General features: G+C 38.1%; 1 protein-coding gene across 1 annotated transcript; it reads left to right on the forward strand.

The window, feature by feature from the left end:
* The first annotated feature begins 1,865 nt into the window (after nt 1–1,865).
* LOC133832895 (uncharacterized) lies at nt 1,866–2,276 on the forward strand. Its single transcript, XM_062263173.1, has 2 exons — nt 1,866–2,026; nt 2,108–2,276. The coding sequence occupies exons 1-2, from the start codon at nt 1,866–1,868 to the stop codon at nt 2,274–2,276; spliced, it is 330 nt and encodes a 109-aa protein (XP_062119157.1).
* The last annotated feature ends 13,028 nt before the right edge of the window (nt 2,277–15,304 follow it).

A 15,304-nucleotide genomic window follows, 5' to 3' on the forward strand; every position in this document is an offset into this window, starting at 1 on the left:
AATGCCCCGACAGCCTTTATGGACCTAATGAACAGGGTGTTCAAGGACTTCTTGGATCAGTTCATCATTGTCTTCATTGACGACATCTCAGTGTACTCTAGTTCAGAGACAGAGCATGGGCAATATCTTTGATAGGTCTTGCACAAGTTAAGAGAACATCGGTTATATGCCAAGTTTAAAAAGTGTGAGTTTTGGCTACCGAAAGTGACCTTTCTTGGACACATAGTCTGCGTGGATGGGATCAAGGTTGATCCATCTAAGGTGGAGGCAGTGAGAGATTGGCCGAGGCCAAGGAACGCCTCGGAGGTTTGAAGTTTCCTCGGGTTAGCAGGTTACTATCGACGGTTTGTGGAAGAGTTTTCAAAGATTGCCGCACTGATGACAGAATTGACATAGAAGAATCAGAAGTTCGTCTGGTCAGATAAGTGTGAGAACAATTTCTAAGAATTGAAGTGATGACTTATTACTACACTAGTGCTGAGTCTTCCTTCGGAGGAAGGAAAGTTTGTAGTATATTGTGATGCATCAAGGTTAGGTTTGGGCTATGTGTTGATGTAGAATGAGAAGGTTATAGCTTATACATCACGGCAGCTGAAGGAGTATGAGCAGCGGTATCCTACCCATTATCTGGAATTGGCAGCAATGGTATTCGCGTTAAAGGTGTGGAGACATTACCTGTATGGGGAGAAGTGCGAGATATACACTGATCATAAGAGTTTGAAGTATTTCTTCACCCAGAAGGGTCTGAACATGAGACAGAGATGTTGGTTGGAGTTGGTAAAGGATTATGACTGTGACCTTCTTTACCACCTAGGGAAAGCCAATGTAGTGGCGGATGCATTGAGCCGGAGGGGCTCGGGGCAGTTATTTAGTTCTACTCAGATTTCCTGAGAATTGGTAGATGAGATGACCAGGGCAAGGATAGAACTAGTGGTGGGCCGATTGGCTAATGTTACCTTGCAGTCAGCCCTATTAGAGTGGATCAAGGAGGGTCAATTGGTAGATGTGCAGTTATTGGAGATTAAGGAGAATGTCTCAGCGGGGGTAGCTAAGGACTATTCTATTTCTAAGGTTGGTCTACTACGGTATCAGGGGCAGATTTGTGTTCTAGCTGATGTAGGGATCAAATGAGAGATACTAGATGAGTCCCATACTACGTCGTACTCGCTTCATCCGGGTACCACGAAGATATATCAGGATCTACGGACATTATATTGGTGGCCTAGGATGAAGAAGGATGTAGTGGAGTAGGTGTCCAGGTGTTTGACCTGCTAGTAGGTGAAAGCTGAGCATCAGCGACCAGTGGGGTTGCTTCAGCCTTTGGGTATTCCTGAGTGGAAATGGGAGGACGTTACAATGGACTTTGTGGGAGGTTTACCCAGGACTGTGGGACTTTATGACTTAGTATGGGTGATAGTGGACAAATGCACCAAGTCAGCTATTTTCTTCCAGTGAAGTCGACTTATGCAGTGAATCAGTATGCGGAGCTATATGTGAGGGAGATTGTACGTCTCCATGGGGTTCCTAAGTCTATCATGTCAGACCGGGATCCTATCTTTACCTCCAAGTTTTGGGGTAGTTTGCAGAAAGCCATGGGGACTCAGTTGAATTTTAGCACAACCTTTCATCCTTAGACTGATGGACAGTCTGAGAGGACGATTCAGGTGTTGGAGGATATGCTTAGGGCATGTGTGATTGACTTCGAGGGATCCTGGAGTAAGTATCTCCTGTTGATTGAATTTTCATATAACAACAGTTATCAATCAACGATTGGAATGGCTCCATATGAGATGTTATATGGGAGGAGATGTAGATCACCCATTCATTGGGATGAGATGGGTGAGAGGAAGTATTTGGGGTCAGACATGGTTCAGAAGACTAGTGAAGCTGTTGAGAAGATCCAAGCTATAATGCTTACTTCACAGAGTAGACAGAAAAGCTACGCTGATCCTAAGCATAAGGACATGAAGTTCCAAGTTGGGGACCACGTGTTTCTGCAAGTTTCACCACTGCCTGGGGTGGGGAGGTTTGGGAAGAAGGGCAAGCTAAGCACTCGATTCATTGGACCTTTTGAGATCCTAGAGAGGATCACGCAGGTGGCTTACAGGTTGGCTTTGCCACCATTGATGTTGGGAGTTCATGACGTAGTCCATGTTTTTGTGCTTCGGAAATACGTCTCAGATACGACACATGTATTGAAGTATGAGGACCTGGAATTGCAGACCGATTTGTCTTATGAGGAGCGTCCGGTTCACATTTTAGACCAAAAGGAATAAGACAATTCCTCTAGTTAAAGTGTTATGGAGGAATAGCAGGTTCGAGGAAGCGATCTGGGAGCTTGAGTCAGCAATGCAGGATCAATATCCCGAGTTATTTAGGTAAATTTTGAGGACGAAATTCTCAGTAGGAGGGGATAGTTGTAACGACCCAAAAATCACTAATAAGGCTTAAGGGCCTTGATTGGTGTGCCAGGAGGGCGTAATTGGTTTATATGTGATTTAAATGATTTTAATGCATGATTTTGTGATAAGCATGCTTATATGATTATATGGATTCATGAGATGCATGTTTATGGGCATTAATATGCATGTGGGCCTTGTATAGCTTAAAGGGGCATATCTGTAATCTTGGCCCGTTGAGGGCATACATGTTATTAAATGTTATAATTGTAAGGCCGCATTATTATGTGGATATATATATATATATAAATATTTGCAGCATGTGGCTCGAGGCGATCCTAGGGAGCCAATTAGCGGGGAAGTCACAACGGGACCCAATACTTGACTCGGGGCGAGTCAAGTGGTATTTTAGGTATTAGATATTTATTTGGGTTATCGGGTTATGAAAATAAATAATTGGAGATATATTTGAAGTTAGAGAGTCTAGGAGGGAATATTGGGGAAATTTACTATTTTTCCCTCGGGGACGTTTTTGGTACCCCGAGCTTTGGGATTAACTTAAGTAACCTAAGTAAGATAAAACAAAACAAAGGAAATAGCTAGAACTCTGCCAAACCAACCTACCTCTTCCTCTCAGCTCACTTATCTTCTTTCCAAACTCTCTCTCTCAAGGAAACCATTGAAACCAAAGGAAGATTTGGCTAGAAACTCAAGGAACTGAGTTGGAAGCTTGGGGAATATCACAGTAGCAATTTGGAGGTTCAGACAGGAATTTAGGTAAGCATTGAATTGTGATTTTAGATGTCTAAATTCTGTAGTTTTGGCTGGGTTTTAAGTGTTCTTGGGTTCTTGATATTGAAGATTGAATTGAGGCTGAGGACTTGGGAATTAGCTCATCAACTACTTGTGGACTTGTTCTTCAGTAAAGGTAAGTCTCTAATTAAGGTTTAGCACTTGAATTCTATGAATTGCTGGCTATTTTAGAAGGTTTATGAGTTTCTAGGTTTCAAGGATTGAAGTGTGATTTTGATGAGTCTTCAGGCTAGATTTCCTATGGGTTTTGTTGCAGGGAGTATAGTAGAGCTATTGTAATAATTAAAATATGTTAGTGGGATGGTTTTGGGTTGAATTGAGTGAGGATTGGCTGCTGGAAATGATGAATTTTCTGGGTTCAAAGGGGTGGGAGATGAAGAGAAGGGCGAACTGCGACATGGGGATTGCTAGGTCGCGGCCCGTGTCTACTGTTTGGGGAGGTGGGCCGCGGAATTGGGGGTTTAGGGATGCATCTCTTAAGGGTATTTTTGGCTTTGAGGAGGTTTTAGGTGCGGGAACCTAACCTAGGGTGTTCAGGATCGATTCCACTACAGTGTTTGGTGGAATTCAATGTTATGAAGGCTAGAACTTGGACTGAAAACCTTTATTAAATTATTATTGATGGAATCCCTTATCTTGGTTGTGACTAGGTGTATGCTAGGGCTCGGGAAAGGGATCGTGCTCAAGGGTCATTTCTTGCAATCAAAGCGTTCAGAATTAAAGGTAAGCAAACCGCACCCGGTTGTGAGTTTATGATGGGACTAAGGGTTCCCTATACTTGCATGCATTATTGTGTGATGGTATTATGCCATGTAAATATGAAACAAACAACCTAAGAGTGCCGAAGTTAATATTGGCGCACAGGGCGCGACTCAGCCACTGGTAGCTGAGGACAACTTAATATTCACTGAGCTCTGTTTAAGTGACAGGAGTTAGTGGGGGTAAACAGAGGGTGCGACCTATGGGCGTCGACCCTGATTGTTATATGACATGGTATTAATGTTGATTTGATGAATTTGGTATGTTGAATGTCTGAATATGTGGAAACCATGGATTGCTGAGTATATGGTTGTGTTTTATAAATTATCTGATTATTGTCATTAATCATGCTGCGATATTGTGGTTTTCTTGCTGGGCCTTGGCTCACGGGTGCTACGTGGTGCAGGTAAAGGCAAGGGTAAGCTTGATCAGCCCTGATTTGGAGAGCTCTAGAGCCGGAATGTACATAGTCAGCTCCGGTAAAGGCAAGGGTAAGCTTGATCAGCCCTAATTTGGAGAGCTCTAGAGGCAGAATGTACATAGTCAGCTGCTCGGCAGCCACGGTCGAGGGATGGATAGGAACCAGAGAACCTTAAATGTTTATTTTGCCCTTGGAGTGACCAGTAGTTATATATATCCTGAAATTTTGTAAACTGTCCTTTAAACTCTATTACTTTTGGGATCCCATGTATAAAACATTTATTTAAATGAAAGGTATCTTTTATGACCAAAACCTTTTAATCCTAGTTCATTAATGGTTTTAGTGACACGTTTTCAACTAAACGACTTGATTAGCAAGTCTTGCACCTTTATAAACATACAGTGTAACAGTCTTGGCTACCCAGGGCATTACATTGTAACCTTCCAGTTTGGACTTGGGCAATTCTTAGCGAGGTGCCCTGGTTTTCCATAGGCATAGCATCCCCTCACCTTGCACTCACCCAGGTGTCAATGGCCACACTTATCACAAACAGGCCAGTACTCGAATTCGCGCCTGGGTTGTTTTTTGAACCCCCGGTCCAACTGTCAGACGGTCCCCCTTTTGCTACTCGGCCTTAATCCTCCTCGGGTTTCAAAATTCCCTTTATTGCGGTTGGTCCTGGGGAAAAACCTTCCCTTGGTACCATTCTAGTTAGCTTGGGTCTGACTCGGATTTCCAAAGGTAAACTTTCTTTCTTCAAAATTCTGGGATTCCTTCCTTTCCAGTTCAGACCATAATTCTTGGAGAAGCGCTCGCTCCACTGCTTCTGCATATGTTTTCGGGCTTGTCTTCCCGGTGTCCACGAGTTTTCTGATCTCTCCTCGAAGTCCTCTCATAAACCTCCATACTTTGGTTGATTTGGTGCAAATCTACATAAGAGATGAAACTTCCAGGTATATTTCTGGACACTCAAATTTCCTTGCTTCAGAGTCGTAAACTCTACCACCTTGTGGTTAATCACGGTACGACTGTAATATTTAGAGTTGAGCAAGACTAAGAATTCTGGCCATTCCATTTCGGCCACATTATGACCCTTTATTATAGCATCCCACCATATGCGGCATCTTTTCTCAACATACAAATTGCACAAACCACCTTTTCATGCTTAGTAATTTCGATGAAATCAAAGATCCTTTCTAGTATGCTGATCCACTCTTCTGTCACCACTGGATCAACAGTACCATCAAAGGTGGGTGGGTTCTGGTGACCAAACCATTCAGAGATGGGTTTTTGTTGGGCCACCCTCGGTGCCTCAACCTGTAGTTCATCCCCTGCCCCACTAGTCGGGGGATCCTGGTGCACTATTTCAGTCGCAGCTACTCCTGGTTCGTTCCAGTTGTTAGCCGGTGCTGCTGGGAGGCATTGGAGAAATGTCTGAAACATCTCTGTTTGGCGAGCATCAGAGTCCACCTGCCTCTTATGGCCCTACTCGATGCAAGCATTCTGAGCTTCCATATTTTCTACGGAGCTCCTCCATCTGAGCAGCAAGGTCAAGTCCTTGATTCGCCCCCTGACCTCAACCTCTACCTCGGCCTCTACCTCGACTTTGGTCTCGGCCTGCTGAAACTTGTGGGTTCGTAGTTGGTTGCTCTATTGGAACTTGTGCATTATCGGCTTAATGTCCTGCCCTTGTTCTGGTGTTAGGAGTCGTGAAGAGTTCCTACATATATATATAGACAATGATGAGCGATTACTAAAAGTAACAAGCTAGTAGCAGCAACATAGGCATGCTACTCTTTACACAAGTGATCAACAACCAATCATAGAACTCAGCCATCATAAAAATGTTGCATTTAAACATATCAAACCACAACATAAACAGTCAATGTAAAGTCTGAAAGGGTTTATAAATTAAGTAGGAACTAAGTATAACCCTAGTCGAGGCTCTAGGTTTCTAGCATAGGACCCTTAATCAGAAGTGATACAAACAGTGAAATTTGAAAACCATAGTGTTTTTCACAAAATATAATAAAATGAACGATCACTATCCTAATCGACATGCATGTACCCATCCGAATCATCATTTGAACTCTCCGTTACTTCCCAAACCATGCCATTCCCAGTTGCCTCGTGTTCCTGGCCCTCAGCCGGATCCTCCTCGCGATCTTCTTTGGGATCTTCTTCTGGTTCATCTTTGGCCTCCATGACCTCTCCAGGGTCTGATTTGTCACAACCCTATCCTCAGGCTGGGCTCCTGCAGGCATTGGAAAATCCCACACCACCAGTTGTGCCCATCGATCATCCTCTATCGCGTTAGAAATGGGTTGTGCTATTAGGCGCTCACGGTACTCCATATACCATGTCGATACGTCATCAAAGGCTTCGAGCGCAAGCTCAATGGATGCCCGAAACTCTAGGCAAGAGGTAGTGGTCGGTCTCAGATGCCTTATTTGAAACCATCGAAAAGCCTTGTCTCGCAGGTAGAAGCTGGCCAACCTCACCATGAAGCTCGGAGGAATCTCCATATCCTTGCAGATGATTGCTAGTGAATGAGTCCAAGACCAGACGCCATACGAGTTGTCGGCTTCCCCAATGAATACGCGGGGACAGGCGTTATTGAATCCTTGATAGAATCAAAGTTTCTACCCTAAGGTATATACTATAGGTGGGTCCTCTAGGATGGGGTTATCTACATCAGGTTGCTCAGCCATGTAACCTACAATTTATAGAATTCAAGCAGGTAAACACATAGATATCACATGAACATAGCTTAAGACGTTACTTACAGTGAGTGCCGATCTTTCTTGCGGAGTGTACATGTGGGTTTGTTGATAGAATTGGTTTAGCTCGGTGCTCTGATACAAACGGTAACGTCTTGTAAAATCTCTTAACATAATTTGCGGAAAAAAATAACCATTTTCTAAAAATAAGGTAATCGAAAATCCATAAAAAATAAACTTTTCAAACACATGCCATAGTACAGAAGTATGCGCATACTTAAAAGTGAATTACAGCGTCATAATTTTAAAACATTCAACGAGCCCAAAATGAACTATTAGTTATCATATGGGTTCTAATCCCCAAACATAAATTCCCAAAAGGTCAGTCCACATGTACATCCTCGCAGATAAACTCCAGCGCTCACTGATCCACTTTGCCTTTGAGCTTACCTACAACACGAAACAACTAGGTAAGCGAAACGCTTAGTAAGAACAACTTAACAACCATAACCACATAAACAAAGAAAGAACTAAACTAACTGTAACTAGGCAGATAATTAACCAAGAATAGGATTCTAATAAAATCGAACCCTAACATGTAATTTAAGAACATGCGAACGTCCTGGAAAACTTATGGCCATGCCCCATAACTAGAATTTATAACCTGAAAGTACACCTGCACGCAGAAAATCCCACATCACACATACAGTCTTGACTAGTAACATACATACTTAGTCATTCGTATCATAACATACATACTTACTTAGGGTTCCGGAGGAACCTTTAACATAACTTAACATATCTCAACATAGCTGAACATATCTTAGCACATTTTAACATATCTTACCATATCTTCGATGGGTGTAAACTAGTTACACCGGTTATCCAGACTCCTAGAGGAATTCAACATACTTTCTTAGCCATAGAAATTTGATTTCAGAATTAACTTACTTACGTGTCACGGAGTTTAATTAGACTCTTATGTCACGGGTGTTAAGCCAAACTTCTTACATATTGCAGTGGCCAACCGACGTTAGTCACACAGACATCGGTGGTGAACCAATTTCTCACATAGTTCCCTGGTGGCTAGTTAGATCTCATAGTTGTCACGGTAGCTAGTCAGACTCGCACTCAACTTACTTATGTTTCCCGAAGTTTAACCAGATTCTTATGTCATGGGTGTTAAGCTGGACTTTTTACATATTGCGATGGCCAACTGACCTTAGTCACACAGACATCAGTGGTGAAGCGGTTTCTCACATAGTTCCCCGGTGGCTACCAGGAGTTCATAGTTGTCACGGTAGCTAGCCGGACTTCTTACATATTGCGGTGGCCAACCGACCTTCATCACACAGACATCGGTGGCAAATCGGTTTCACACATAGTTTCCTGGTGGCTAGCCGAAGTTCATAGTTGTCACGGTAGCTAGCCAGACTTCTTACCTTAGTCAAGAGTATGCGAACTCTCTAGGACCACGGTCTTGAGTAAACCTCCTAGGACTAGTTCAAATTATTAGCTTATAACAATTTGGGCAGTGCATGCTGCCTAGAAATTTTCCAGACTGCATTAAGATGCCAAAAAGTTCATAACTTTGGTTTGAAAACACCTTTTTTCGATTTCAAAAACCTAAACTCAATTTCTCATCTAGAACTATGCAACATACAAATTATTTCCACAAACAGAGGTAGTAGGGTACGATTTGACCCGTTGGAAGTCAGACCACGAAAACTTGGCAGCATGCATTTTTACACATTCTAGCAAAACCCTAGCCACATGCATGCATGCAAATAAACCAATCTAACCCTCAAGCATAAAATAAACTTCAAAAACAAAAAAAACAACCTATACAACTAGATCTATCATCAATAAACAAAAAAAAAAAAAAAAGCAACTCCAAAACCAACCAATGATCTACCTTTGATGATTCTAGCTTGGAGATGATAGTCCATAGCTTGTCCAAACTTCCTTCTTGGATTCTATACCCTCAAACAAAGCCCATAGGTTTCACAAGCAGATTTTAGAGAGTGTTAGGGTAGAAAATGGAGATGAGTGGAAAAAAAACTTAACCAAACCCTAAAATCTTACCTTGATTCTCACTAAAGCACCAAAGAGCTTCCAAACCTTGAAATCTCCTTAGAACCACTTTCCTTTTGCCCTAGAACACTAGATACATACCATGCATGGCCATTAGAACCACATGCATGCATAGGAAATAAATGTGTTCAATTTTTTTTTCACATAACACATAATTTTGGTAATTTACTCAAATTGACCAAAATTCCCTTAGGGGCTCGAGCCAGAATTTCCATTCTTTAACCCAGTAAATTGGAATTAAATCCTTAATCAATTTTTCTTAAATTTATTGGATCGACTATAAAGTCTCAGTTTCAAACGAAATTAATATTTTTATGCCATAGTATTTCCTATTTAATTAATCCGAGATTTTTACCCGATTAGGTTTTTTGACCTGGTCCACGAGCAAAGGTCTCGGTTTCTAAAAAAAAACCTCACTTACCACAGCATGGAAAGCATTCACACATCACAACTTCTTGTAACATAAAATGTTCACCTGACATTATACATAATACATGGAATTAAAATACCCAAACTAGGGTTTTACCCTGTGCCCTAAATGTGGGGCATTACACATTAGTCCACCGCTTCAAAATAAACGGGTGGGGTAGTTTCATTGTGTTCATGTGTTTCATGTATGCCCATATATGCTTGCATGGAAAACCATCTGTCTCGAACAGTAAGCAAATGCTATTGAAGTGGTTGTTAATCTTGTAGTATCGGACCTTATAACATATTTTGCCATGTTGAAACTTAGCAAGGATGAGAAGGAGGTAGTCGCCATGATCATCTCAGTTGAAAACTACATATGCATTGTTTAACACCCAAAATGTGCATCCACTAAGCAATGGTTGTTGTATAGATCGGGCGGTCGATTCCACAAGGAGGCAAAGAAATAAAGTTAATCATTAAATAAAGTTTAGAGATAAATAATGAGGAAAATAGAACAAGTGATATTTTTGTTGTTTTTGAGATTTAAAGATTAGAAATAAAGATAGAATAAAATGTGATGTAACAATAGGTAACAAGTGGGAAGGATCAAGAGTCACCAATATGCATACTTATTTATTTGGATCTTTGATTCACAAAAATTATACAAATGGATAGTTCACATCCAAACTATTCATTTGGAAGAGTTAACATTGATGCACAAATATATTTCACAAAAATGTATTCAAGTGATTACTATTCTTTACCATGGAAGGATGAGATAAGTCTTATGAGAAATCTAAAAATGACATTATACCATTGGCAATAATGCAATAAAATATTGGACTTAAAACCTAACACAAAATTACTTTTACTTTTTATAAAATACATAGAAAGAACATGACTAATTTTATATAGATTTAGCACAAATAAATATATATGAATGAGATGGAGAAAATGATAAAGATATTATTTATATTATTTTCACTAATTTGATAATACATAGAAAGTGCTTGACAAAATCTATATACTATTAGTAAACATAAATAAAGATAACAAGATGAAGAAATAGAGATGAAAGAAAATAAATCACTCAAATATATAAACTTTAAGCACATGGTGAATCAAAAATATCAAACAAAGTCATAGTGCATATAGAATCATCCCAACCTTCCTAAGAAAGTTAGCCTATTATGCTAGACATTCTCATGAAATTCTAGAGAGAAAATATGAAAAATGAGACTAAAATTTGGTAGAGTTTTGCTACCTAAAAATTACATCCCAAATAGATAAAATGAGCTCCTATTTATAAAGCCTCAAAATGGATTGAAAAATAAATAAAGACAAGTTTGGGATTTGCAAATAAATAAAAATGTCAATAATAAAATCTGATTGTTAAAAACCCAATTATATTATTAATACTATTATTTATAGTTCATTGTTATTTTTGGTGTTTTCTTAAACTGGTAGACACTGTGGGTTTGGAGTGCTGAAAAGAAAGGCTTGCACATAGACCTACGCACACACAAACAGCAGCTGCAAAAGGTGGTAGGCGGCTGGCAGGTGCTGGCAGGCGACTAGTAGGTGCATGTGGGCCGGGTCAAGTCCAGGTAGGCACGCGGGGCTCCGACTGAGGCTACTGGGGGCAGATGGATGCGTAGCGAGCACTTGCTACGCCACCTAGCTCGCTGGAAAGAGAGGTCGGACGGGCCTGGGGAGGCGGGTCGAATCCTTTGGGCTTTTCTCTTAGACATCAATAATACCAATTTTCAATTGTTTTCATATTTAACTCTTTATTTCTTCTTTATTTTTCTTTATGCCAAAATGCAACTTTAATTCCTACAAAATAACAATAAATTAAATTGTTGACCACGATTTTGGCCAACAACGAATAGGCGTCAAAACTACAGTATGTCTTGAATAGAAAATATGACACCAATAATTTTATAGTGGTTCAGCCCACTTGAAAATACGACACCACTAATCCACTTGAAATTGTGATATATATATATATAACTTACACTTAAGATCAGATGAACCTATATCAACTGAGTTTCTTAAGTGTAAGTGAAAAAGTACAGAATTTCTCTCTCAAGGATACAAATTTTCTCTCAGAAAAATACCCCAAGAATGCCCGAGTTCTCAAAAGCTTCACCAGAAAAATCAGAATTCGACCTCCTTCAATGATGCCATTAGCTCTTTATTTATAGGCTCATGGATCGTATAATCAAAGTCCCCCAATAATCGGGATAATTTTGTTGTTCTAACGAACTCTAGCTAATAATCAAATTTAAAATACAACGATAAGCTATTACTTCGAGATATCTGAGAGATTCTCGCGATAGTTACGGATGACTCTAACTGAAGTCGTTACCGAAACTTTATTGAAGAGTCACTAGGTTGAGTTTCTGATCTGTCCGGTCGACCAGCTCCACTCCCTGAAGTGAGACTGGTCGGCTATATCACCCTTCTGGTTAGGTAAAACATCTTCATAAGCTGACTGGCTTGATAAACCTGATTCCTAAAGTGACAGGTCGGCCAAAACACTTTACTGGTCGGATAACACTATTTTCTGAAGTGACTGGTCGGACAAAACACTTTACTAGTCGTATAACACTATTTTCTGAAGTGACTGGTCGGACATAATTTTTTACTGGTTGATCAAGAACCTTACTGGTCGGACAAAAACCTTACCTAGTCGGTCAAATTACTTCCTGACCAGATAAATCAATTTCGTGACCAATAATATCACAACTTTGAAGATTAATTTCAAACCTTTTCACTTCTTTAGTCAACACATTTATTGACTATTAATGTGTCATTTACTGACCATGCATTGCCACTTGTCCCATCCTATTGCCACGTCATGGAGTGAAATTTTGGGATAACATAAATCATAATCAAATATTTTCATTTATAAAATAAATCATATTAATTTTACGAAAATATTAATTAAACTTAATTTATTTTGACCATTAAACTCAATAAATATGCATTTTTTCACCACTAATCACAACCCCCATCGAGCTTATTGCTAGTCCCTAGCAATTCAAGCGAATAAAAATTATAACCAAGATGAATTAGTGAACTAAATTATGCAAAATCATTTAACAAAATGTTTAGTGAGAATTTAGAAAATACTATTTAAAACTATCAAAGTTGTAATTCAAGAGTTTTGTGTGTGTGCACCAAACCATATCGCTCTTTCCAAAATTTACAACACAATAAATATTGAAAAATCACCAAAGAATAAAGTCTCAACTCCAAATCCTCACAAATGTATTGAAAGTATTTTTATGGGAGATGGTTGACACTCTTGGAGTTGGAAATTTATCAATTAATGCTCAAAATGGATGTTATCGTTTTAGGACAAACAATGTTAACGAATATTGATCAAAAGATAGGCTAATCAATTAATTGGAATCTAAATGACATAAGAACCTTTGGATTTTTTACAAAATGATATTAAGAGCCAAAATAAAGAACAAAACAAAATTAGGTAAATAAAATACACAAACTTGTTTTTTTTTAAAAGAAAATTGAAAAAAAATGTAGTAATGTTGATTTTTTTTTTGTTATTTGAATTTTTTTTTTCAACAAAACTACAAAAAAGGAAGATGAAAAATGTTGCTCCTATTCTTTGTTTTTTTTCATTCATTTTTTATATTTTGTTTTCTTTTTTTCTTTTTTTTTTTCTATATTTTTTTTGTATTTATAATTTTTTTTTGACAAGAGACAACATAAGAATAAAGAAACAAAATTACAATAAATTACAATAAAATACAACAAATGCTATTTAAAACAAAAATTATCCCTCTAGTAAATGTAATGTTTTAAAATCCCAAAAATTAATTTTATCAACTCAAATGATCAATAGAAATTTTCAAAGTTGTTTTCTCATTCTCATTTCTCACAAAAATTAAAAGTTTTAAACTTTAGGATTTTTCTCAACTGAGTATGTTAATAATTTTTTTTCAATGTCTGGTTGTGCATAAAATTACTCTAAAAAAACTACTTCCTAATAGTAAAAATAGCAAAAAACTATCTCATTAAGATTTTGTTGTTATGAATTTTGCAAAAAAAATTACTCAAAATTTCAAAATGGTAATCAAAATATATTTCAACACATGAATGCCCACATCCCTCAACTTTAAATGAGACATTGTCCTCAATGTCTAAAGTGAAGCCTATTGTGGGAGCGAAATAGAGTATGATAACCAACAAAACCCCAAAAAGTAAAATTCGCAACATAAAATAAAGACACAAATTAAAATAAAACACACTAAAAAGAAAGATAAAACCTGATCAGTCTTTGGTAGACAAAAGCATCGCTCTCAGGTAAGTCTACCAATTGCATATTTGCGTACTATCCTGTATCAAAAATAATTTTTCTTTTATTGTGCGTCTCAAAAATAGAAGCGTTAGTAACATTTTCACGATAAAGAAAATGTTTGGTTTCAAAATCGTGGAGGAAATTGGGTGAATGATCCATTGCAAATATGTGTATGATTTTCTCAACGATTAAGTCTGTCACATCAGTATGATAGCTCTCATTTTTTTTTGGAGTGGTTGGAAGAATTTTCGCATGGGAAAGAGTTTCACTCCAAATGGTAATAGCATCATCCTCATTGGGTTTAGGAATGGGAGTAAATGATGGCACTATGGTTTCAGGCTGAGATGGTAATTGACTTAGAGTATGTGCATTAATAGTGTTGGTTAATTCTAAAAGTTGAGTACTAGTTTCCCTAAAATCTTCCACAAATTGTCTATTGAACTCTCTTTGCTCCTCTATAAATGTGTGTAAAGTGTGCTCTAAGGAATTCCTATTAGTCCAAACATTATATTGAGGTTCACGGGGGAAGTTAGAAAAATCGTGCTCAAAATTCATGTGAGGCGGTGCATGGTAGTTATAATCAGGCTTCCAACTAAAATCTACGGGTTGGTCCAACTAGAATTATGATTCCTATGGTCGACTCTTGCAAAGTCACAATAACGTTCATCATGATCTACCTCAGGAACCTCATAACTTTCTTTATCAAACTTAGTTTCTAAGACTTCAAGTTCTCGGTATTCTCTTACACTAAGTTTGTATGCACTCCTAAAACGGCTAGTACCCTTAGTAGCACTAGAATTATGATTGTTTCCAAATGAAGAATAATACATTGGAAAATACATCTCGAAACATTTCTTTTCTTCTTCATTCATTTTGTGTTTTTTTTTTTTTTTTACTTATTTCCAGGTCGATTTGAGGTTTTTAGAACCGTCCCACTTAAGACCCACACTTTATCTAGAACTCGCCGAGGTTCATAGATAATTTTGGAGGGGTCACAATTCACAAAAACGGTCCTCTTACAACTAAAACTTACTAGAACTCCCCGATGTTACTAAGTAAGCATGGATGGAACTTTGCTCAAATTGACATTTAAGCAAAAATTGCTTATGTTGAAAAAACAAGCTTTGTTTTTTTTATTATTATTACTATTATTTTTGTATTTTATGATTTTTTTTGTATTTTTATGATTTTTTTAAAGATTCAATGTTAAATTATAAAAAACTAATAACAAAAAAATTAAAAAATAAAGATACAAATCTAACAATAGAAAATAAAAAAAATATCTAAACAAAAGAAATAAGATGCTCACAAACCCTAAAAAAAATTATAAGAAAAGAAAAACACAAATTAATAAAAG

Source organism: Humulus lupulus, chromosome 4 (genome assembly GCF_963169125.1).
Source record: "Humulus lupulus chromosome 4, drHumLupu1.1, whole genome shotgun sequence".
Lineage (NCBI taxonomy): Eukaryota > Viridiplantae > Streptophyta > Magnoliopsida > Rosales > Cannabaceae > Humulus > Humulus lupulus.